This window comes from Oryzias latipes, chromosome 22, assembly GCF_002234675.1.
Source record: "Oryzias latipes chromosome 22, ASM223467v1".
Lineage (NCBI taxonomy): Eukaryota > Metazoa > Chordata > Actinopteri > Beloniformes > Adrianichthyidae > Oryzias > Oryzias latipes.
In genome coordinates this window covers 17,526,758-17,552,694 of record NC_019880.2, presented here as the reverse complement: position 1 = coordinate 17,552,694, position 25,937 = coordinate 17,526,758, and the positions used below count along the sequence as shown (strand labels likewise).

Below are 25,937 nucleotides of genomic sequence, written 5' to 3'. Positions count from 1 at the left end.
TCAGATTGTTCGCCGGCCATCTCCACAGGGGGATGTGTATTCGGTAGCCCCTGCAGGTCAGGATGGTCCTCTGCGACAGGTTTACAGGGCAGAGCTACGGAACATCCCTGAGAGGAAGCCGGCGGGGGAAGCCTCAGTGAAGGGGGAGGTTCCGGAACATGCACAGGGGGGGCGTAGGTGTTGATGATGGTGCTGAGCTCCATTTGGATGACTCATTGAATGTAAACGATGAGGAGAAACCACCTCAGATACAAGCTCCTCAAGGTCAGGAGCTCACAGAAGAAGCTGACAGGCCTCTAGTTTGTGAGCCCAGGAGGTCAACCCGAAAAACGGCAGGCCAACATTCTAACCTACATAAATTGCCTATGTCGGCCAAAAAAGGAAAACTACCACAAAGCAGGTTACGAAAATTTATTAATGCAAAAACCCCGTCATGAGTAGAATAACGGTAACGGTAATGTTGACCGTATCAATGACACCACAGGAACATGCAGACAAAAAAACCACAGTTCATGCACAACAATAAAAAAATAAAAAAATTGAATATAACTGTGATGCACAGCACTCGGCGATACGGCACCCACCAAAATAACATGCGGGGTGAAACCTAAGGGAAGTGACCAACAAAAATGACAAACAGAACAGAGGGTAAATAGTCCGCTTCTGCACTTGATTAGTCAATCACGCTGAGACAGCCCCGTGAGGAGTGGACAAACAATATACAAAACATAAACTTAAACAGGACAGCAGGGCACAGTATTCCAACACTGGTGCGTCGCAACACCTCACGCCCAGTCTTTAAAACCCCCAGTAAAGCAGGATCTACCTCTGCCGTGATCCGCACTCTTTGCTCGAGCCAACTCGCGCTGCTTTCTGAGCTAACCGGCTTTCTCACAGGAAGTTAGCACCATAGCAACCACACGTCAACTTCCTTTTTATACCCTCTGAACAAGGGGTATAGAGACACCTACAGGTGACTCCCGTTACAGTTTAATATGTACACATACATAAAACAGCTTGCTAAAATTACATTACGTACGTGCAAATTATCTTGAAATTTCGAGTTTCCCTCAAACCCATAGAAAAAAGAGCGACAAAAACTGCCCATCACTATGTTCTGCTCCCGAACAAACACAGCTGCACCGCGGGCTTCAAAAGAAGAAAACACTGCAGAGCGGAGTCAGGATGCAGCGGCTCAGTCTGAAGAGCAGTGAAATACACCTGAGTCACTATTTGTCCGACTGTACTTTGTATTTTTTTCATGATCATTTTAAATTTTCTCCCGTTTAATCCAATTACCCGGGTCGCGGTGGGCGGGGCTAATCTCACGGATTTTGCCTATCACGGGTTCCTTTTGGAACGTAACCCCCACGAAAAACAAGGATTTACTGTACAGGATATTATTATCCTGTATTGCATTATCCTATTATAGATTTCTACATTGCATCATTTTAGTCAATCATCTTGTGTTTTACCATGGTGTATGTATATGTGTGGGTGTGTGTGTGAGGGGGGAAACTTGTGTGCATTGTATGGGTTTTAGACAAAATTTGATTAATGTACTGTCTTTTGTTTTTAAAAAATGACTGTTTTTATGCAAATCACTGAGTAGGAGCGACTTCCCATAGTATCTACACTTTTTCTGGTTTCTCAATGTGTTAAATTTTTTGATGTGAAGTAATGTTCTATATTTTTGATTTGAAGCTTTTTAGTTTTTTTTACAATTTTCATAATTATCATTGATCAAGCAAATACGCTTGAAATATTTCTATATATGAGTTTTACTCCGAAATGACTGTCTGGATTCATCTTTTATTCACAGGGTGATGTTTTCGTTTGCTACTGAAGTTAAAGTTGAAAATAATCCTGAGTAAGTGACTAAGACTGTGGAGCCAGTTGAGGTTTTTGTAGTTTTCCATGCAAACTAGTAGCCTCACTCAACGGGTGTGGCACACTTCTCCCCTTTTTCTCCACCCACATTGTTCAAACACACACACATACAAAACCTTTCTCCTTCTGCCCTTAAGGGATACATTTCCCACCCCCTTTTTCCCCTCACTAGGATCCCTGACCATCTTTTCCTATTTACATGACATTTGGTTTCCTGGTTTATTGGAAGCTGCTGGCCCAAAATCTGACAAGATCAGACATGTTAGGCTTCTATGTTTAAGTGTGTGCTTCGTGTGTTTCATGACGCAGCCACAGCAGGTTTGGCTGGATTTTTTGAGCAAAGCACAAGTAGGGAGAGACAAGCGGAAAGGGAAAAGAGCTGGAGCTTTTTTCCTTCCCTACTCTTAGTCACACTTCTGTCATTTTTGCCCTTCCTATCTGGTTTACAAGACATAGATTTTCAGACGGACTCAGCTTCAGGTAAGGCTTTCATTTCTTTGGTTTTCAGAAATCTGGCTGTGTGCTGTAGAGTCAGGACTTGAGCTGGAACTCGTAAAGCCAGAGTGGTTTAAACTTTCAGCAGGCTGTGTTGCAGATTCCTTTTCAACCCAGTGTTACCACAAAAACGCAGATGCAGCTTACTAAGCCTGATGAATGAAAGAAAAAAACATAAAATTTGTAAAGAAAACAGAAACCCCCCCAAGATTTAAAGTTAACAGTCTGAACTGCAACTGTTTCTCTGCCTCAGAGTCATGTCAAGGACAGACATGTTGCGGATGGCTTTACCACAATTCTTTTATGTGTTGATTTTTGTGATGTGATGAACATGTGCTAACATGAAGCCATCTTCTAAGATGTTTGTTTCATGGAGAGAACTGGGGAGCCACTGAGATTGGGGCTTCACCAAAACCATTTTTAACCTGTGGCAGCGGTTGAAAATGATAACTCTTTACTGCCCTCGTTTTTCAAGGCACAAGTTTGAGTTGAGATCTATCTTTGCTGTGAATTTCCCACATGCTCATCCATCCTTTCCTCCAACCATTCTAACTCTCCGCTAAAGATAGGAAACTGTGATTCTCCAGATCTAGCAGCTTGTTTTATATCCTTGGTTGTGATCGGATGACTACATGTAACCCTTGTGCTATCCTAGGCACTTTAACGTTGGGAGTTGGGTCATCTAGACCCACTAGACAGTGCTCTGAACCTTTTTTCTTCAATGATTTGTGATCTTCACTGGTGTCCATGGATTACATGAAATCTTTCCACCTTTATCCACCTTTGTCATGGTAGGGAGAACACGTCAATTTAGGGGTGGGGTCATCTAAGATAGCACAAGGGTTAACTAAAGGAAATCAGTGGAAAGAAGAATGCGAATGGTTCAAAAAAAGCAGGGTGCAAGTTCTAAGGATCACAATAGGTCAGTTCTGACCCCCACCCCCATCCTTGGAAAATCTAATCAGTTGGAGCAAAAAAACTAATGATCCTAAACTGGAAGTCCTCCTGTTGTTTTGAGACTCGGTGATGGGTGCTGAACTCCAACTCTCTGGGTGTCACCATGGTATTGACCCCCAAAATGTTTCTGTTAAAGCTCTGTTTAGTCTCTTACTAAGCACTGTAAAAAAATCCAACCCAAGGAGGATGGATGAGAAACCAGAGCGCAAATACAGAAAGCTCGTAGGAAATCGACACATAAGCAAGTTGATGTTTGTTACCATTTTGGGTGAGATTTATTCCCCCTGTTAAGTTACTTTAGGTGTGTCTGTTGCTCAGGAATGCACTGCAATGCATCTGTTACACAATCAACATGATACATCTGACTGGTTTCTTTTTTCTGTTGATATAAAAACTGAATTATTCTTAACTTCTTTTTTTTTAGCAGAAAGAGACTCAAATTTTAACAATCAACTTTGACTCAAGTCAAAGTTGGTTGACTAGCTTGGTTGTTGACATGCCACCCCGTCTGTCTGCTTGGGCCTTTTTAAAAAGATATCTGATCTACAGGATAGTCTGGAGAGAAAAAATGCATAAAATCTTGACTTTTTCAATCATTTATCTTTTTCTTAAATAACAGCACATTGAAAAAAAAAACCACACAAGTATTACGATAGAAAAAGTTATGAGAACTTCAGATGAGGAAACCTTCACAATAAAAAAAGGAGCAAAGGATTAAATACAAAAAAAGACAACTAACACACACTTTGATTATGTAATTGAGGAGCAACGTCTTGTCTAGACAATGAGCCATCCATCACTGCAGCAGAAAACATGCATGTCTGCAGAGAAAATTAATATAAATTCTATCATTTATTTTACACTGAAAGGGAAAATTATAAACCATTTAAACAAGAATTTGTCTCTAAATTAAACCTCATTTGGTACTAAATATAAGAGAGACTTTCAAAGATAAATCTTTGTCATGTTTTTTGTAGCTTGAAGCAACAAAAGTAAAAATATTGACAGAAAAAGGGGAGAAAATGCATTATATAACAAGATTGTGTTGCGTGATGGAGTGAAAACGAATTCAGTGTAAAGCATTTCAGCATTTCTATTTCTATGAAAGGACACTGAAAATCTGGCAGGAAAATGTATACAGATCCCGTGAGTTATACTTTGTGGTTTAGGAGAAATGTTCCAGGCTCACATCACAAATACTTAGAGCAGAATCTTGGTAATGCAGCCTCAAGAACCACATTCAGCGAGAAGATTATGACAAGATGTTTGTTTATAGTAGACCGAGGACTTTTTCTGTCCTGCTTTCGCACACGTGGGAAGATCTTTTCTTATTAGGAAGCAGGCTTATGTTCATTAAGCTCTATGTTGGTGATTCAGGACAAAGAAAGAAGACAAATTAACTTTAAAGAGTTAATTTTTTTTGCTTTCAGATTGTAGAGTAACAGAAAAGAGCCGTTTGGAAAGAAACCGTCCCAGCCAGTTTTAGCCATCAGAGTCTCTGGGCTGGTCTAAGAGGAAGCTAACAGTGGGATGACTCACCCATGACGTCTGCACAAATTCACCCAGAAACAACCAGCTTAGCAGCAAACTCTTGCATATCACATTTGTGAAAACTTCTGAGTAAATCACAAAAATGTTGATCTTAGAGTAAAGAAAGTTTGCACTTTTGGAACATTTATAATTACTTTTTTCCCCAGAGTTCAACTTTTTTTTAGAATCTGGAAAATCCTTTTCTTATTAGTAATCCTATTTTTTATTAAAGGGAAAAGTGTTTTTCTTAATTATACCATTTTTGGTTTTGACAAAGGTAGAAATAAAATTAAAACTAAAGAAAGTTTCAGCATCTCAGTTTTTTGGTGAGAATCTGGTGAGGGAGGGGTCCCATCTGTGTGTGATTGTCCTGTGTTTTCTGTTTTAAATCATTTTCATATTTTAGGACTATTTTATCTGCTTTTATGTCAAGCGCTTTGTGTTTTTAACCAAAATGAAAGGCGCTATACAAATTAATAAAGTTTGAAAAGAACAAAACCTAGCATTAAAACACACGACTGACAGCTGCTGTGGTCAAAATTAAACCAAAATAAAGGAAATGCATTGATACATTCATCACAGTTTCTTATCATGACTGCACTCCTTTTGTTACACGGGCAACAAACATTTTCCCTACAAAACTAATAAGTAAATTATTTTATTGGATTTAAAGTTTGTAGTATGATTGAGCTAAATCAAATTGATTGGTAAACTTCCAGTGTGGTAAATGACTATCAATCAACTTTATTTAAATAGGGCTTTTCATGCAAACACAAAGTGTTTCAATTTGCCTGGTTCACTTCATGCAATACAATTCAAAAACACACAATTAATAAACAGAGAACACAACAAAATAAATGATGAGAAATCAATGTACAAAATTTGGAAATGCTGTCAGCTTATTTTATTATCTGGACCACAGACAGGAAATCTGTGGAATCAGTAAGCGTCTCAGGAACTGCTCTTAATGCTCTTAATAGGTTTTATTAGTTTTTATTATTCATATCATTTCTGTATTGGCACTGTCTGTTTTAAAATTCAAAAATGTTGTATTTAAGTCTTTTGAAGCAACCATCTGAAAACCCAGCAAGCGAGAGGAGTAACGATTCATTTTAACAACAATTTTAACAATGTTGTTTTCCCAGATAAAAATCATCCAAACAGAATATTATTAGAACATTCTACCACACAGTATGGTCACATGTCTTTGCTAAATTCAAAGTGTTTCCACACTTCGGACTGGAATGACGATTTGATCATTGTCTGCTGTCATCACGTGTCGTCCGCTGTAATCGCACTCAGAGGTTTTTTTTTATGTTACAGAAAAATAAACTTACTTTGCCTCAATCCTAGTGGTATTTTCCAATAATCAAATTATTCCATTTTGAAACTATTATATAATGGTTTAGATTGATTCTATAAACAACTTGCCACAGACAGATCAATCTGGTTGGATCGTATGAATAGAAATGGATTCATTTATCATTACACCCCTACTATCAAGGTATTCTGATCCTTTGCTTGGATAAAAGTTGGTCAAAATTGGGATCTCCATCAGAAAGATGGTATTTATGAGATCATGGTGGTGGGTCACCATCATGTAAGAGGAACCACTTGTTAGCCTGTGCTAGTTCTGCAGGAATTAGCCCAGATTTACAACCAAGTTTTCACAGAAGTTGGTAGAACCTAGAAAAGGATTTTAAACGGGTGCAGTTTTAGTGCTGGTTTCTCAAGATTTATCGCAGGACACTTCCACTTTAACAAGATTCTCACCTATAATACAACAGTTCTTCTTTTACAGTTTTTAACTCATTTTTTTAAGCCCCAAGTCTTTACTTCAACACTTCAACAGGGATGAACTGGTCTGGACTGGAGAGCCTGCTGAGTGGAGTCAACAAATACTCCACCGCCTTCGGGAGAATCTGGCTGTCCATGGTGTTCGTGTTCCGCGTCCTGGTGTTCGTGGTGGCCGCTCAGAGGGTGTGGGGAGACGAGAGCAAGGACTTTGTGTGTAACACAAAACAGGTACGACCCCGTACCACTTCATTCAATCTGTAGGAGGCTTTATAATCAGCGGCTGTCTGTTGTTTTGGTTCAAACTCCTCCACTAACGTTCGTCTTAAAGTGGTACCTATTTGGTCAGAAGTTCTGAGCCAATCAAGGCGAGGTGACTTTTTTTGTGAGCTTAGTTACAAAAAGCTCCACAAACAGGCTCCACAGCTGTTCTTGTGTAACAGCATAGTTGACGGTAATACCTGCAGGAAGCTCCACTGTACATTACACAAGTTGGAACAAAGACTGATTCTAATACTGATGGAAAATGTCGTTTTTACCAGCTTTAGGAGGATTCTTATTTGCCTTTCAGCTGCTCCCTTTAGGGGTCATCATGGCAGATCATCCACCTGAATTTTTACTCAACCCTCTGCATCTTCCTTGCTAACACCAACCACCCTCGTGTCCTCCTTGTCTACATCCACAATCCTCCTTTTCAGTCATTTTTGTTCTCAATCTGCTGCATTGGATGTATCTCCAACATCTAACGAGATCTGTTCCTTTGATTCTCTCCATCCTTTTCACTCCTCAACATTTATTTTATTTTTATTTATTTCACAGCAGTACCTTATAATAAAAAAAAAAAAAAATTAAAAAGAAAATAAAGATAAAAATAATGCTTACTCAATGATTGAAGATGGTTAAAATGAATGATTTCTAATGATAGTACTTCTCTTGCTCAAAATATTGATTCATGATTTTTCCTAATAAGACTTAATTTGCGCATATTTTAACCTTTGATACTTGATCAATTTGTGCTATGAAGATTTTTCAAACTGTATTATTTTTCAACGATGTACCTGATTTTTCTAATCAATATAATCTGCATATATTTTAGATAACTGATCCTCATTGCCATGTTGATTTCTAAAATAGTTTTTTTGACATAATTATTAATTAATTCATCTTTGTCATGTGGTTTATTGATACCCAAGGATTCTTAATTCTGTCTGATAAAAGTTATAAACTGGATAATGATAAATCATGTAATTGTTACAGGGGTGAACAGGGGTGGGAATATATAAGTTCGCTTCCTTCCACTCCCTTTCAAGCAATCTTTAATTTTATGTCTAATTCTCCTAAGTTTGATACGTCTTTGCATGAATGTATAACTGATGATTGCATTGTTTTTGTGCATTATTCTTACTTGATTGCTTGAAATAAACCATTTCCAACTCAAAAACATCTTCATCTCTGCTTCCTGTCTCTAAACCAACAACATAGCTGCTCTCTCAACAGCCTTCTACACCTTTCCTTTCACTCTTGCTCATACTTTTTTGTCATGCATCACACCTGAAACCTTCCTCCACCTGTTCCAACCTGCTTGAACACGCCCCTTCACCTTCACCTCCACCTCTCCCTCTCTGTTTCTCTGGACCGACCCTAAACACCGTTTTCACCTCTGCTCCCTGAAACCTCACCGTTCCCTTTGAGTTGTTCTCGTTCACACACAGATATTGTGTCTTGCCACACCTGATCTTCATTCTTCTTTTTACTTACTGCAAACCTCCACCTCTGTAGATATTCTCCACCTGCTCTGTGCTGTTAATACAGATCAAAGGCCTATAGTGAGAGCTGAGTTTATTGGATTATTAGTTGTAGTTTTTTTTGTGTGTCAACATTATATATTGATAGTTGTAATTTTCTTTTGGTTTGATAATTGTTAATCATTTGATTTCCAATGAGACAGCATTTTGAAGATTTTCTTCTGCTTTGTTCAGAAGCTACATTAAAAATCTGAGACAACAGACCACATTTTTATAAACTATTGTTATTTTTATTTATTTATTTATAATTGTTTTCAAGGTTGAAACATGTTTTAATTTTTCATGCTGTCAACTTCAGTGGGATCAGAGAATAATTTCCTCAAATTCTTGAAGCCTTTTGATGAACTGCCCCCTGCTGGTGAACAAAAATTATACAATTTGTGTTTTACTGTAAATGACAAATGTTTAAAGCAAATTTTAAGTGAAACTTACAAGACATGATACCTCACCGAACCGGTTATTCATCATTGTTTTGTATTCATGTTTGCTCATTAGAGGTCTTTGTGAGGTTAGCAACATCACCCGTTTCTGCAGCCACACCTTGAAAACAATGATAGATCTGTCTTTTATTTGAAATTACACTAGGAAAGCAACAAATGTTCTGTTTGCTGAAAAGTTTTCAAAAAGTTTGAGTTGGCTGTCTCTTTGCCTGCAGCCTGGCTGTACCAACGTCTGCTATGACTTCATCTTCCCCATCTCCCACATCCGACTGTGGGCGCTTCAACTCATCTTCGTCACCTGTCCATCCTTAATGGTGATGGCTCACGTCAAATTCCGTGAAGGCAAGAACCAGAAATATGTGGAGCAGCACAACGGCTCCCACCTGTACGCCAACCCTGGCAAGAAGCGAGGAGGCCTGTGGTGGACGTATCTGCTGAGTTTGGTCTTCAAAGCTGGATTTGACGCCGCATTTCTCTACATTCTGTATCGGATCTACCACGGATATGACCTACCCAAGTAATAAAATCCTACATTGTTGGAGATTTTTAAAAAAGCGTATTAGTGCTAAAATCCTTTTGTTGTTGTTCTAACAGGTTGTCCAAGTGTTCTCTGGACCCCTGCCCCAACACAGTTGACTGCTTCATCAGCCGTCCCACAGAGAAGAAGATTTTCATGCTGTTCATGGTGGTGTCCAGCGCAGTCTGCATCTTAATGTGCCTCCTTGAGATGGTCTACCTCATCTGCAAGCGTATCATCAAAGTGGCAAAGGTCCGGCACGAGAACGACAGGATCCTGTTTGCAGAGCAGCACCAGCTCACGCCCCTCTCCCTGCCCAGATCACAGTTTCAGAGAGACCCGACACGGGCAGAGAGTAAGACGAGTCTGATCAGGAGGGAAAAAACCCAGGAGGGGCACAAAACCACAGTGCTATAGAATCCACTGCATCTCCACCCCGTGTGATGGGATGGCTGCTGGCCAACAGGAGCAAGGACAAACAGTTTTTGGTTGTTTCTGTGTGGAGTATTTGGAACTTCTGAAATGAAACAAAGTTAAAGATGAACATTCATATGTTTTTTTACAGCGGTTTGTAAAAGTTGTGCACAGCTTGATTAGGATTGTCCCCAGAAATGGAAACCAGACCTTTCTGCATGAGAGTTTACATGTTTTCCTCCATGCACACTTGCGTTTTCTTCATTTTTGCCATCAACCTGCTTCGCCAGGGTGTTGTGAGCGTGCCCGGTTGATCCTTGCAATACTGTGATGGACTGCTGACCACCATTAATCCACTTCTGGCTCACAGACAGCTGGAATAAGCTCCAGACGCCCTGGATGCAGGGATAGATTGGTATCTGCTGCACTATTAAAGCCCCAGTCTTACATTCCTCCTTTTTCTGTTCAGAGGATCAACTCCAGGTTTTGAGTTTCATTAACTTTTTGACGATACAGAATAAGGTGTCTGTGTCAAGGAGCTTCAGATATCAGAGTTGTCCTTAAAAAGCAGCAACAGAAGTGTATGAGAGCTTTTGTTTGGGTCTTTAACACCCTGTCATTCTGTCCAGCAGGCAGCTGCTCTGCCAAACTGTCCCTTCAATGCAGTTTGAATGAGCAGCTGTCGCACAAGCTGCCCTAATGTCTTCTTGGAAAATGCTTTGACCTGAGCAGCTCAGTCTTTTCACTTTTCCCTCATTCTTTAGGTTACTATATACCACCTTTTGAATCAAGTGCAATCCATTTTCCTGACTCCAGATGGGAAAATATTGGATATTCGATACTTTTCCTCATGCTAGAACCAGGAAAACGGATTTTCTACTTCGTCTGACTGCAGCAAAGCTTAGTTTAAACTCAGGGTTTGTTTTTGCTTTTCTTTGCCTGGTTAGCTGATGAGAGGAGTTCAGCATCTGACATAACATATTCAGCTGCATCTTTGGTGGCCATCACAGCAGAAGGGCCCGATCTACCCCTATTCCCAGTCTGTAAATGAGCAGATTGTTGTTATTTTACTTTACTGTAGTTTTACCTTTTAGCCTTGTAGTTATACCTGTGAATTTGATGCTGCAGGATCAAATTGGTTTTACTTTCAGGTTTACGTCATGATTATGTCCAACACTTCCTTGTAAAATAAAATAAGAGATTTGTTTTTTTAAATTTTTTATTGTTCAGCTAACTATAAAATAAAATGTCAAAAATGTTCTTTACAAAAGACCATCTGAAAGTGTTTCCTGAAGAAGAAAATGAGGACTGATGTGACAAAGACTGAGTTTTTAAAGTTTTCTTTTCTGTTTTTATGGAGCAAAAAAAAAGGAAGTTTGCACTCGGTGGGAGGAAGGCCTTGGGTCGAGGTGGAGGGACTCCGACACACCTCATTTAGAAGTTCTCCGTGAAGAGAACTTTTGCCCATTTTCTCGTGATGCCAACATCTACTATTAGGTTATCACAAGAAAACAAGTTTTTGAGGTGATAACAAGACAGTACATTTCATTATCACAAGAAAACACATTTTTTTGCCGAAATGTTTCTACGACCCACAGCAAACCAAAGCTGTTTGTCAGAGAAAATGTCAAACAACCCAAGAATTAATGATTGATTACTTGAGTCGTGGTCTAACTCAGGCGACCATCGTCGTTTGAGGAGGAGTCTGGCTCGGCTGCACGTGTGGCGGAGGTTTAGTGATCCTGCAGTTGTTGTCAATTTCGCCTGTGACCAGATGAGAGATCAGGTCGTCTCCATGGTTACAGAATGATGCATGAGAAGGACAGGCTGAAAGGACTGTGGATTTGGTCTGCAATCAAGAGAAAAAAAAAATGTTTTCTTGTCAAAGCAGATGTTGTTATAACGTGAAAAAAGGCAACAAAAAAATAAAATAAAAGGCAAAGCAGGCCATTCTCTCCTTCTGTAAAAGACCTTACCTGCACTTCCTTGTTTCGTCAGGTCAGGTCCCTGCAGGAGCACACGCTGCAGTTGCTGGTTTATCACTCATTGTACTAAAGACAGCAAACTACACACTTCAGAAATAGCACATTTCTAAAATAGTATTTTAGCATTAAAAAAGAACAAAAAATGGGATTTAAGATTATTTTGGAATTATAAAATGACATAAGAGTCCTGTCCCTCATTTGAGTTTATTGTAAGGGCAGGATGAAAGTTTTAGCTTTTAAAATTCATGAAGTTCCTACCTAATAGAAAAAGAAAACTATATGAAGTTTGGGACATTTAAACCGACCCATAGTTCAACTTTTGATGTTAAAATGCTAAAAGTAGAAAAAAAAGGAAAAGCAAATGATGCACTTTTTAAAAATCCCTTTAGCAAACAGCTAAGATTCAGGTCAGGTCAAGTACAAAATAAACCACCATGTGCATTAAAATTTATATATATATATACATTTAAATACACATTACTGTATTGAAAAAAATATTAAAATTAGAGAATGTATTATAAACTTACTAACAAAACATAAAAACGGGGCGATAAAAATTACAAATTAAAATAGTTCTAACTAATTCTGGCCGCCAGGGGGAGCCAAAGACCAGCAAATGACAATGAAGAAAAAAGACGGAACTGGGTGTCGGCACCGTCATTTCGAGATTACTGCTTCATAATAGACCCTTCTGTTCATATTTTCTTGTTAATTATCCTGTTTGAGAAGTATATGGCTTGTAATCAAATGAAAGCAGAGAGCAGAGAGGCGCACAGAGGGGATCAAACATTTATTTATCCTTATTAAAAGTTACAATAAAACCATTAACATCTTCAAATGATAGCAAAATAAAGAGAACCAAAAAATATTGGCCAAAACATATTTACAGAGACAGTTTGCAGATAAAAAGCTCACATTTTGTACACAACCCCCAAACCCCCCAAATCTGTGTCATAGACTCTGAAATGTGAACACTGCAACACTCCAAGTAGCTTGAATGTGGTTTTAGCCAGAAAAAGAATCAAAATGCACAAAGACATAGCTCTTTTTCCACCTCCCCTCCACAAGTTTTTCCACTTTTCTATACATGACAAAATACTTGAAACTGGGGGTCGGGGGGGAAAGACTTAAGGAATGTAAAATGTAAAAATCAATAAGCTCATTTGAAAAATTCATGTGTCCATATAACAGTCATTTCCGGTGGAGGAGATGGGTCTGTCCCGTGCTGATTTGTAGATCCCAACAAAATGAGAAAAGACAGAATGTTATAGGGCTGCCACGCTGCTGCTGAAGAGGACGCCTCTTCGTGGATCGGGGAGGAGGGGAAAGAATAAGTCAGTACTCCTGGTGCGCTCTGCATTCCATCTTTTTACGCATGGAGGTCCCCGTGTGTACCGTGAGGGGGAGGGGCGACACACGTCATGAGAGGGCCCGGTGAGGTTCCTGTCTGTCGAAGAACTAATAAAAGGCAGTGAACTGGCGGCTGAATCAGCAAATGTGATAAATCCGTTGTCGTCTTCTGTTTTGTTTAAACTTTGAGAACGTGGCACGAGTCTCTCATATATATATTTATATACTTTAATTTCGGAAATTCAGTCCTGGTGTGGAGGAGTGGGAGGGCAGTCACTCAGCGTTGGCTTCACCCTCAGAGGCTGCAGGTGCTGAGCCCTCGGCGGGAGCGGAAGCCTCCTCGGCGGGTGCGGCCTCTGTCGGTGGGGCCTCCTCTGCGGCCTTGGTCTCTCCCTCTGGAGCGGCGGCTGCGGCCTCGCCCTCTTTAGCCTCTGCGGCCGGCGTGTCTTCTTTGGTCTCCTTGGCCGTGTGGCCGTTCTCCTCTGGTTTGTCCTCGGTCGTGGGGGACGTGGCCTCCTCCTTGCCCTCCTCGCTGCTCTTCTTGCTCTTCTTCAGCGAGATGCCTTTGAACTTGAAAGAGTTCTTCAGGGAGAACTTCTTCTTCTTCTTGGCATCCTTGGTAGCCTCGCCCTCTGCTTTGGCTGCCTCCCCCTCCGCGGCTGGTGCGGGCTCGATCGCATCCCCGGTGCTCGCTTCGCCGTCCTTGGTGGGCTCGGCGGTCCCGTTGCCATCGGCAGCCACTTCCCCGTCAGGCTTAGCAGAGACGTCTCCATTGGTTTTGACGTGACCGTTCTCCTGCAGGGCAAAGGTCAAGAGGTCATGGTTAAAACTACCCTAATAGAAACAAAAAACGTTTTCCAGACCTCCCCCCCAAGCAAATCTGAACTCGTTCCCTATTCGTATGGATTCATTCTTCTAACAGCTGACGCGTCATGACGCAGGGCGGACACACGGGGGCAGTAGAGATTCACCTCCACTAAACAAGAATGCGGTTCGGGAACAAAGGAATTTCCGTGAAACCTGGATTCTGCTCTCATCCAGCATCTCCAGTCAGCTCTGTATGTCGGGACCACTAGAATCGACGCTCAGTGTCTGTAAAAACGCTCTGGAGACTTCCGATTATCGGGAAGTTTAGAACTGGGTCATGGCAAGCGGGCGCACAAACACATAAAACCACATAAAAACAAAAATTACCTTCGTTTCTTGTATGTTTTATTTTTTGGCAATATTTCTTTCTGTTTGGTGTCTTCTTAGCTTTTATTTGAGGCGTAGAAACTACAGGTGTGAGCAGCAGGCTTCGAGGACTGCAGGCTCTCGCGCCTCTTTTGTTTGCTTCTCCGCAAACTGCGCCTCCAGCAGAGCGCATTTGCATCCTTTGCACCGCTCGCCCCGCATCCTTTGTTCGACGCTGAAGCCTCGCGCGGGCAAACCCATGACAGAAAAGGCGCCTGAAAACGCACGAAAGCACCCAAATCGGTGCGTCTGGTGCGTAAAAGTGCGGGATTATCGCCCCTTTGGGACCAACAGACGGAACGAACAAAGGCGGGTGGACGCGTAAAGGCAGCGGGGACGAGCCGTGGCTGCTCTGGTGGCGGATTCCGACTAAGAGTTCATGTTTAGATTAATATTTAGTGTAAGGAGATCTGTGGAGGCAGCAGCAGTGGATTCCGCCGTGGCACCCACGCTGGTGGTGGGCGTTGGTGCCATGTGGCTCCCCGCTGATGCCCCCCACGCATCAGGGGCCCCAGCTCACTCACCTGGCCGTTGGCTTTGGCAGCAGTAGGGTCGGCGGCGGCGGCTTTCCCTTCAGCAGCTACTCCACCCTTAGACAACTGGGATCCCATCTTGTTTTTTTGTTTAAGTTTTTTATAAACCCCCAAAAAATAAAAATGGAAAAAAGAAAAACCTTGAAGAGTTGTGGAGGTTTAAAAATCCAGGTCTGGGATGGGTAAATTCTTGAGTTAAAGAAAAAAATAAATCCAGAAGGATCTACCTTTAAAGGCTTGTAAAGACAGGACCCCCCCTTTCAGTGCGCTCCCCGCGACGGCTGAGCTCAAATTGAAGGATGTGAGGGAGAGGAGCGCGTTTTTGAACCGCGCCTCGAAATCGATCAAAGGCTCCTCCCATGGGCGGGGCTTATCGAGATACTAGCAAAGGGGGATGGTTCTTTTTTTCTCACTGTGAGAAGTACGAAAAATAAAAAAAATCTACAATTGTAAATTGATTAAAGTGACATCCAACACAAATTATCGGTTAAAACTTGTTGTAACTGTGCAAATGGAATAAAAAAATGATGGCAAAATTGCTTTAAAACGACAAAGAAAGCTTTTAAAAACAGCTTTACAGTAAGTGCAACTCAATTACTTAACTTTAATGAATAATATAAGGATTAAAATAGCAGTAAAAGTACATAAACGCTTTAGGTTCAGTCTCTTTTGACTACAAACAAAGGAAGATGACCACTGAAGATACTTTTCTTTTCATTTTGAGGCAGATTTTTTTCTGTTGCTGTGTCCTTTTCACACTTTGCGCAACAGTTTCTTTCCCTCAGACAAAACCACAGATGTGTTTTTGTGGTGCTGGAAAAAAACAGTACATCAAGGAGCAGGGAGGAATTTTAATGGCCAGCTTTGGATTTTGAATGACAGGACCGTCTTTCCAAGAGCAAAACTGTTGCATAACAGGCTGGAGATTTGGGGAAGACACTGGGGTTGCTTTGTCACCAGACAGCCTGTGAATCAGCCAGTGAGGCGGCGGCGGTGGTGACTCAGCAGATTTTTCTCTTTTCGTTAAGAGCGACAAGCTGATTGGCATTTGGGTCATTCCACCAACTTTCTCCAAAGTCATCTTCTTTCCCTTCCTCACTAATCCCTGAAATTCTCTGTCCACATCACCTGGCTAACACAAAAATTCGGTGAATTCACGATTTCTTCATCCAGAGGATTCCTCCGCACATCCATTAGTGGCGCTTTGGCTGCATTTGCAGCATCTCCCAGCCCACAATCACACAAACATGTCACAGTTCTGCTATGTCAAGCATGCATCTGCCACCCAAAGAATGTCCCTCCCAGGGGGAAACAAAGCCTAAAGGGCTTCAAATTTGACCCTCCCAACCCATCTAAGGAGCTACCTTAAAGTCTATGCATTCCCCCAGACTAGCTTAAGTCAGATAAGCGCAGGACATGTTTAAAACGCCCCAATCTCGCAATCTAGAGCATGCAGCGCTCATTCATGCTGAGGAATTCCACGCAGCTCTCTGATGTGGGACGCCTAGTTTGACTCCTGGCTCCGATGGGCTTGTCTGGTGGAAAAAAAAGGATCCTCCTGGTTGGATCTGAGACACAGCCAAGGCTCTTCTGTTCACTCATGTCAGTCGAAGAGAAGGCTTCTCAGGTATAAGATCCGTTGTCAAACAAACAAAGTAAATCCATTCGGCAGAGAGTTTTGCTAATATTTAGTTTCATTTTATTTTAAATTTCAGTTGATTTCGACTGTCGTATTTTTTTTACGTAGAAAGGGCCACAAGTGGTTGTTTCTATGTTGGCAGCATAGAAACAAATCCGACATCAGTTGGAAAATTCTCCGTTAAGTCTTTGCATGATTGATGTTTTCTTGTTATAAAATAGGCCGCACCCCCTTCAGTGCAAATGTCAAAGTTAACCATGAACAATGTAAGTTCCGCCCAATGCTATTTGTCATCAATATTCAACCTAAGAATTGAATAAAGTTCCTAAAGTCCAGAGTTTAAGTGTGTTTCTGTCTTTCAAACAAATATAAAAATTGAAACCTTTGCCAGTTCCTTCAGGTGGGAAACAGTCCAACATCACATATGAGAAAACAAAATGAGATTTTTTTGCAGCTCAGGGTAGTTTTTTTCTCACGTGGATTGATTTCATTTCCAAAATAACTGTCCTAAGGGTGAACTATTTCAACTTTCATTTTTATTTTACAATTTAATCTAAAACTGTGCTAAAACAGAGGTGTGGCCAATCTGTTCACTTGTCATCCTTTAGTTGTAAAAAAGTATATGAACAACATTTCAACACAGTCCTGTCTCACTGTGGTCTGTGTGAATGAATGACAGAGCAGCAGCCTGATAGTAAAGGGTTCAGTGATCCCATTGACTGTATATCAGACCTGGACTGAGTGGGTGTGATGTCAGCCATAAAATGACTCACTTCTGGCTCCAACCAAAGGAGAATCCTTCAGTTTCTCAACAACAAACTCTTGTGTAGCTGGGCAAATACTATCTAAGTAGAGACGAACCAGAAGAGCAGCAATTCAAACTTGCTCTGTCTTTCTAGGTCTAATTCTCGTCAGATAAATGATGACAAAACTAAAAAAAAAAAAAAAAAAGAATTGTCAAATCTTCAGTTTTGGCCAGATTCATGGAAAGCCTCACAGAAGAGGCTCTGGTTGCATTTGCATGTGCCCTTTAATGCATTTGCGTGTCCCATATGCCCTTTAATGCAGTTAAGAATCAAAATTATGAAGCCAATTCAAAGTAATGGTGAAACTGCAGCAGGTTATAATACTTTAATCTATAAACACTTTGATTTTTCAGTATTTAATGTTTACAGTTTTAGATTTTTAGCAAACCCCAAACTGTAAAAGTCTAATCAAAGTACTTTCGGGTTCTTCCTAACTTAGTTCAGTGCAGTTAAATGAGTCTTACTCTCCTGTAGAAATGGAAATATGTGAACTCTCATGAGCAGAATGAGGTCAAAATCAAAGCCGTCTTCTCTTTTGAGTAAAAAATGAGCTCAACGTCTTACACGCCCATGAGGAGTACCTCCATATCTCTTTATAGCCCACTCTAGCCAAAACACCTCCACTTCCTTATAGCTCACTTCAAATAAAAAGAAAAAAAAGCACCCACTGTTGAGTTGTAGCTGAAGGTAAAGTCAGCAGATTCCCATTAAAGTCCAGACAGGTGAGACTTTAAAGTAAAGAAAGCAGATAAACACATCTGGATATTGTAGTTTGGATGACAAAAAAAAAAACAATACAGACAAAACATTTTAGGGTTTTGGGTGTAAATCATTTTAGCGAAATCACTAAATTCTATCAGGTGTGGTCAGTCACCATAATCAGCATGTTGTTACAGGCTAATGCCAAGCTTCACAATAAAAGCATGACTCTGGCATTTGGAAACAGATGATAAAGTCTTCATGAAACATTCTAACTGCTATGTGTACGAATGGAAAACCAGATAGTATTCCCATCGAGACACTTTGAAGCCATCTGTAATCTTTTTTGTCATATATTCAAATGATATTGGACTCTTTTTGTTATTATTTCTGGCCACAATGTAGATAAAGTTAGAGATGAAGTAGAACATCTTTTCTTAAGTTTCATTTCTTAAGTAAATGATTTCCTTACATCCAATATGTTGGGCTTTTATTTATAGTAACATGTCAAGTGTTGAAGGTTTTATCTCTGCAAATGCATGCCATTTATATTCTAGGATAGAAGCTGCATTAAGCTGCTAAAAAAATAAAATGAAAAAAATAATAATTTGCTAAAACAATTGATCTTTTTTGTGATACTAATAATCAGATTTTTATTGTTCTTTTGTCAAGCCTAGACCCTGGGGCACACCACACCATGCTGCTATCGGGGTTGACCTCTACGTGTGCTGCAGGTTTTTGGGTTGTCCGGGTTCGTGGAGGGTCGCAAACAGGTGCGGCTGCATTTTACCAGGGAGACCTGGGCGCCTCTGGTCATTGAGGTTTTTTACCGCCACCTCAGGGGACAGCATGAAAATGCAACCTATCATTGTTGTGAGTGTGGTAAATGTATCACAAAGTATTTGTGAAGTTAATGTAAGTTGCAAGCACTTGAGGCACACGTGTGATGTCGTACGGTGGCCTTTACACAGCAGTCTAGTCATTAGTAAGGGGCACGCACTGACTCTTTACTGACCACCCGCTCCCTGCTTAGTGCACAGGGTTCGAGGAGGGGGTGTAAAAATAATAGTATAAATCCATATGTGTGTTTCACCTACTTCACCTTTACTTAGCCTTACGTGTTGTACATTCATTGTTGCAACCCCCTAGCAGTAAATCATTTTTGCTCACCAAGTTGTCTACAATCTTAAAAGTGTGTGCGTGTCCCATATACAGATTTTCCCATTTTTTACCCACAAACAGCTCATATCCACCCGTAAGGGCAGTTGTGACCAAGGAATTACCAAACTGCTATGGTTATTTAATGTGAAATCGCAGGACATTACACTCAATTGATCACAATCAATTGATATTATCTTAAAGTCCAAAAAAACTCCCAGCAACGATTGGCTAAAATTCACCTGACAACAGGATCTGTAACAAAAAAATGTATGTTTTCATTCTATTTTTTAAATTAGTCACAATTTAGTGAATTTTTGACTTGTGGAAGTTAAACTGGAAACATTTTAGGACAGATTTGAGACAAGTTAAAGACACATATGAAGAGTGTTTAGAGATCACATTCTTTCATTTTTATGAACCTCCTAAAGAGAATCTGCTGCTTCTGGAAATGTTTTGACATTTTCAAGACATCTTAAGAATGTTTCACCCAAATTTCTGCGACCTCTAGCAGCCCTCGGCTAACCAGCAATTGTTCCCAGTTTCACACCCACAAAAATCTGACAAGTATAAATTTTGTTGTCTAATCTGAAGAACTCAAAGAATTCGTGCTTTAGTCTGTCCTGGTACGCACAGGAAGAGACAAAGATAAGCTGTTTCCAGTTTAAAAATTCTCAGACGCCGCACTGAAAAACTTTGGTCCAAACTATAAATGAGCTTCACACAGAACGCAGATCATGCAGTGAATGCTGATATTAAAATACTGCTAATTTGTCATGCAGCACACACACAGTAAGAAACCACACATTGTGAAGATGACAAGTCCAGATTTTCTTGGGAAATAAATTAAAAAGGCTGGGAAACTTCCTCTGGCCTTGACCTGCATGCTTATTGCTGTTAAACATGGCGTTTCTTGTCCTCTTCTCGCTCCGTCCCTCACTCAATGCTCCCATTTGTGCAGTTGCCCATTTTTCATGCCCTGACACAGGATGAGCTCTCATACCCTCACTAAAAAGCCCCCATTGTCTCAGTCCTAGCAAGCCAACCGATGAGCATCACAAGCAGAAAAGAAGAGAAAAAAAGAGAAGAGGACTGCTAGAGAATTAGGCTGCTTTCACACTGGGATCTGGGATAGTCTTCCGTGCTGGCGTCATATGTGCAGCGAATGTTGATCATTTTCACATCTTCGTCTGGCTTGGTTTTCTTTTTCAGAGGCAAACCAAGGACAGAAGTGGACCAAACTGCCTGGAATGACAATGCAATCCATCCGCCCCTCAATCCTGGATGATATTGTCCGACCAAGACGAGGAAAAAAAACAAGAGGAAGAGCAGGAAGTCCTGCTAATCCCCAAAATACATCACAGAAATAAAGTAAGGATGTCCTGATCAGGTTTTTCTGACCTTTGAAACTTAGAAAAAGCCAATAGGACACTCAAAAAAAGAACACATTTAATAAGCGTCTGTTTGATTCTCATAAAAACGGTGAAAACATTTATTTTCCTTTAAAATGCCTTTTTAAGGAATTGTTTGCATTAAAACACACAGATAGAGACACTTGATGTCAATTTTAAATGGTTCTTTAGGAAGTTATTAAGTATGAATCTGTTTATGTCTCCCAAACTTTTTTTAACCTGTTTTTGTCTGCTTCTTGTTCAAACTAGTGCTGAATTTGCTTTTCGGCTGTAAAATGTCACAATCCGGTCATAATCTACAGATTTTCTGGAGAGTTTCTATCGCTAACAATAAGCTTGAAATATAAATCCCTGATCATTCATTCATTCATTCATTCATCATCTAAACCATTTTTTCCCTTTCAGGGTCTCTGGGCTGCTGGAGCCTATCCAGGCCACTCGTAGGCAAAGGCAGGGGACATCCTGGACGGGTCAAAAGTCTGTCTTTTCACCCCTGCCAAAAAAATGGACTGTCCAAACCAACAAATCTGGTGTAAATCAATCCTGCCAGATGAAGCTGAGTGGGTACTTCTCCTGCAGGGATGGCGGACATTCACGACCAAGCAGGTCCATTCAGTCTCCCTAAAAGTGTACCTCAGGAGTATTCAAACTTTTTGCAAAAAGGGTCAGTTTTAGTGGGGTGAAAATGTTTGAGGGCCAAATTTGACCTGCATTCTTTGACCACTTTTAAACAACATTAAATGCAAATAAACGGTTTAACCTATTCAGACCTGAACTCCAGTTTGATAAGCATTTATTATTTTATAGTTACAGGGCTCCAGTTAAGCAGTATCAACTACTGTGGTAATGTATCCCAAAACGTGATGTCCACGTGGAAAAGCCAGGTCTTAAGAGGTTAATGAACATTTTATTGCAATAGCATACTTCTCATTTACACATGGAAAAAACAAAACAAAAGCATCTACCAAAATCAATATCCAATCATTGCTTATTCCCAGCTGTCATAGTTTTTTAGACTTTATTAAATGTAACAATTCAATGCACAACAATGCAAAACAGCAACAAGAAAGGAACAAACAGGGGGGTTATTATTACATTTTACACAAATACGTTGAAACTGACGCACAGATCGAATAATTTAATGGCTTTCTTATTGTCAGAGTTTCTTATTGTGTTCATGTATTGTTTGATCTCATTGATTAAGATAGAAAAATGAGGGGTAGGATTTGTAGGATTTATGAATGTGCCACTTCCATAAAAACAATAAAAGGTTAATGATGTATAATTGTTCTTTTTTATGAGATGGACCGTAGGTGAGGCCAAACATAACATAGTTTAAGTACAGTGGGTCAATGTGGGCGGAAATGAAATTACAAACTTTAGACCAAAGAGTAGTGAAAAAGGGACATGACCAAAATAAATCCCAGATGTCATAGTTAGCTCATGATTTCTGGTAGTTTCTCTTAATATTAAAGTCCTAGAAAACAGCCGCAGTCCTTTGGAAGATACAAAATATATGCCAATCTCTACTTGTCCATGAACCAGTGACCCTCACTGTCAACCTATTTATTTGTCTACGGTTGATATTTTAGGAATGAGCTAAAAAATGTCAGACAGAAGGGGTACAAAACAGTATTGCTAAAGGTTTACAACAGATTATGACATTTAGCCAACCACAATCAAGAAATCAAACACACAGTTTAAAGAAAGAGTTGGAGGCTGCATTGCATTTATTTTTTTGTTGCTTGCAGACCAGTGGATATTTAAATGGGGGCCACACTTGGCCCATATGGACCAGATTTTGGACATGCCTGGTTTACTTGAAACAATCAGTACAAAAATCATGTCAGATCCCAACTGTCATTTGTTCTAATGTGTGTATACATCTGTGCAAAAACGTTACTGTGAATGTTTGTGACTCCTATTTTAAAGGTTTTTGCCAATGTTGAAGTTTAAAAAAAAAAGGCGGCACTAAAAAAAAAAAAAAGAAAGAAAAAACACTGGTGAACAAAAGAGCTAAGCTGCAAAAAGAAGCCAAGTACTTCAAAGTATCTCAAATGCAAATGAAGCACTGCTTAAAAGCCGCGTTGTTTGTATACTGAGATGTAAATCTAATTTTATACGTCTGCTCTAGTTGAGTCTAAACGCTACATTAGCATTGCCAAGCACCTAATTACTGGGAGAATCAGGTGCAGAGGCCTCTTCACTGGCAAGAGTGGGGCTGCATGGACCTTGAAGAAAACCCTTTGTGTTGCTAATTCATTCGATCAACTGGCTTATTGACTGCAAAAAAGGGCCTCACCAGTCGGCAACCACATGGCAGCCATCTTGTCTGAGAGAATGATCTCTGCTTTTGACCAAAGGATCCCAGCAGAGGAGAAGGAGAGGAGAAGGATGAAGGGATTCAAACAGCACTCAGGCAGGGTTGTATGTTTGATTCACCTCATTAACAAAAAACAAAAAAAGAAAACATAAAAAAGACGGCGGTTGCATCACAGGGGAGCTCCTGAACAATGTCTTTGGAAATTGGAGTCAAAAACAACAACAGTCATATGGAATGGAGCTGATTTCCCCCCTGTACCCTCGATTTTCTCTTCTGAGGTGGCAGACATGTCACAACCCCCTCTAAGATGCACACACCCATGTGTTTCAGTAAAAAAAAAAGGCAGACATATCATGGAGTCAGTTACCATGGCAACTGCTGCTTCTTAGCATCTCTGGGCTCTGTATTATTTTGGTGGGAATCCAGTCAAAAGGGTGGAAGAGGATGTGGCTGTTGTGTTGTTTTTGTTTGTCTCATTATCTCAGTTTTGTTTATCGGAAATAAATTTAACTGTCTGATCGATGCATCCAAAACTCTGAAGCGCCCTGTGACCACGAGGGAACGCTTCTTCCTAACCTTTGCTCTCACCGCCGTTACGTCAAACTCTATTTTCACTTCCTCACCACAAATAATTTCCTCTCGGTGGCATCTTCACTAGGTGTTTTTCGCAGACATTGAGGCTCGTGCCAGCCAGCAGTTCCATGTTTTTGTCTGTTGTCATAACATGCAGGCCAGGTACGAAGGTAGTGAGAGATGAAACAGATGCTGGAGACAATTACGAGGAGAGGGAGAAGCGGCGGTTAGGGGGCAGAAAGTGCGGCAGAGGGGGAAGCTCCGGGTAAAGTCGTTGTTTGAGTGTGTGTGGATGTGTGTCAGATAGGGGTAAAAAGAGTGCTTCTTCCCCACAGGCAGTGCTACTGCAGCGTTAGTGGGTCAGTGTGCCATCATCTCACTCACCATTATTCCAGCTTGCTTTCCCTCTTCAGCCCTCCCACATCACATTGCAGCCGGGCTCTTCATCTTTCACACTCACAGTCGTACTGAAGCGGCGGTCACAGTGAGCTTGTAGAGAGATTACAAGGTAAATTTTAGCAGATAAGACAAACCAACTAATGTTGTCAACTAGACATTTTAAACTTTGGTTTGTGACATATTGATGGCATCCTCTAAGAAAAGTGCCAACCATTCAAAAATTGCACAATGAAGGAGAGATTAATATTTATGGTCTTTAATTTATCGCAATAGTGCTGTGAAAAAAAGGCCTGGAGCAAGATTCACAAGATTAACACAGCTTTGACATTTTGCACTAGCTTACAGCCCCTCACAGTCCCACCTAACAATACCAGTGCAACAAAAATGGTATATATATATATAAATACCTATATATATATATAAATACCTATATATATATATATATAGGTATATATGTAAATATATATACCTATATAGTTATATAGGTAGAGTATAGATATATACAGTCATATAGGTAGAGTATATATACCTATAGTTCTATAGGTATATTTAATTGTTTATATGAATAATGAAACATGTTTAAGGTTTAAAAATGAGAGATTTTCTTCTATCCACTCCTCTTTCAAGTACTTTATAATTTCCTGTTTGTTGTGTTTATTTGATTTTTTGTTTGAAAATAAAATATCAATTAGTCTAGGATGAGTTTATTAATAAAGGATTTGGGGAACAGTTTCTCTTTTTTGTGCATATTTTCTTACTTCTTGGTCAGCCCTCATCTGCCCCCCAAAGAGTAGCTGTCAGAAATGCAGGATTTCTTTTTGGTGGTTTGGTCTGCTTGTGCAAGAAAGCAAACCAAACAAAGGTGTGAAAAATGACAGTGTTCTCCAGGTCTTTTAACTGAGACCACACGACCATCCCAATATGAAACAATCTCAGAAAGAAGTGGTTTAAGTGTGCACCAAAAACTCTAGTAGCCCTTGTGCTATCCTATGTCCCCAGTCTTACATTGATGTGTTCTCCCTACCATGACAAAGGTGGATAAAGGTGGAAAGATTTCATGTAATCCATGGAAACCAGTGAAGATCACAGATCATTGAAGAAAAAAGGTTCAGCGCACTGTCTAGTGGGTCTAGATGACCCAACTCCCAATGTTAAAGTGCCTCGATAGCACAAGGGTTACACTTAACCATACGACAAAAATCCCCAAGATCCCAACAGCTGCTCTTTTGAGAGTAGCATGGCCTGAAATAAGATCTGATCAGAACAGGAAAAAATGCAGTGTTCCCTGGCTTTAACTGCCTCGCTGTTTTACAGATTTTTTCTGATTTTCATTCTTTTTTTTATCAGCACACTGTTACTATGTTCTGATTGTCTGTATATTATCGTCACTCAACCTCCTTTGTGCTGTGTCTCATGCACAGAATATGCTCAATTTGTCACATTTACAGAAATGTTTGATTGTGATCAGATCTGACTTTTCATTCTATCCTCTTAGACTCATTACTCTACGAAGGTTTGAACTTTGAGAGTTTAAACAAGAAAGAAGTGTGAAAATATTCATGTTTGTCTGAGAAAATTGTGTATTTAGGGATTTCACAACCTTAAAACATTTCATATATTGCAAGTTATTTTTGGATTGTAACCCTGTGATGAGCGAATGAAAACTATAGAAAACATAATCAATGCCATTGATCCTCTTGTCTATCATGTATTTAAATCTAAAAGGACTTTCTCAGTTCACCTGGTTTACCTACATTATTACCACGTTCAACTTCTTTGTAAAATAGGGATGTCAGACTCACACCGTGGTCTATCTTTTTTTCCTTCACTCTACCCTCTCCTGATGTGACAGCTGTTATCTTTAGAAAGCAGCATGTGATGAAAAGAAAAACACAAAAAAAAACATAAAAATGGTCTCTGATGCTCAGATATAGCTGGCAGTGCGAGTGCTGTTTGTTTGCCTTACCCAAACGCATACATGACAA

General features: G+C 40.2%; 2 protein-coding genes and 1 long non-coding RNA gene across 3 annotated transcripts; 2 read left to right on the top strand and 1 right to left on the bottom strand.

Moving 5' to 3' along the window:
- Positions 1-2,026: 2,026 nt before the first annotated feature.
- LOC101163044 (gap junction beta-4 protein) lies at positions 2,027-11,788 on the top strand. The gene is made up of 4 exons (XM_004082399.4): positions 2,027-2,370; positions 6,725-6,897; positions 9,127-9,428; positions 9,506-11,788. Exons 1-4 carry the CDS (start codon positions 2,163-2,165, stop codon positions 9,843-9,845), a joined length of 1,023 nt encoding a protein of 340 aa, XP_004082447.2. The 5' UTR covers positions 2,027-2,162; the 3' UTR covers positions 9,846-11,788.
- An 812-nt stretch (positions 11,789-12,600) lies between these two features.
- LOC101162798 (MARCKS-related protein-like) lies at positions 12,601-15,246 on the bottom strand. Its single transcript, XM_004082398.4, has 2 exons — positions 14,935-15,246; positions 12,601-13,972 (listed from the first exon to the last, which is right to left on the bottom strand). The coding sequence occupies exons 1-2, from the start codon at positions 15,019-15,021 to the stop codon at positions 13,451-13,453; spliced, it is 609 nt and encodes a 202-aa protein (XP_004082446.1). The 5' UTR covers positions 15,022-15,246; the 3' UTR covers positions 12,601-13,450.
- A 5,039-nt stretch (positions 15,247-20,285) lies between these two features.
- On the top strand, positions 20,286-21,937 carry LOC110017521. The gene is made up of 2 exons (XR_002292943.2): positions 20,286-20,616; positions 21,063-21,937. It is a non-coding gene; the product is annotated as an uncharacterized LOC110017521 (long non-coding RNA).
- The last annotated feature ends 4,000 nt before the right edge of the window (positions 21,938-25,937 follow it).

Excerpts from the sequence above, each read along its gene's own strand:
- LOC101162798 (XM_004082398.4), bottom strand. The coding sequence starts at position 15,021 with ATGGGATCCCAGTTGTCTAAGGGTGGAGTAGCTGCTGAAGGGAAAGCC. Across the intron at positions 13,973-14,934 it reads CTGCCAAAGCCAACGGCCAG|GAGAACGGTCACGTCAAAAC; the intron begins GTGAGTGAGCTG and ends TTTGCCCTGCAG.
- LOC101163044 (XM_004082399.4), top strand. The coding sequence starts at position 2,163 with ATGTTTAAGTGTGTGCTTCGTGTGTTTCATGACGCAGCCACAGCAGGT. Across the intron at positions 6,898-9,126 it reads TTGTGTGTAACACAAAACAG|CCTGGCTGTACCAACGTCTG; the intron begins GTACGACCCCGT and ends CTTTGCCTGCAG. Across the intron at positions 9,429-9,505 it reads CACGGATATGACCTACCCAA|GTTGTCCAAGTGTTCTCTGG; the intron begins GTAATAAAATCC and ends TTGTTCTAACAG.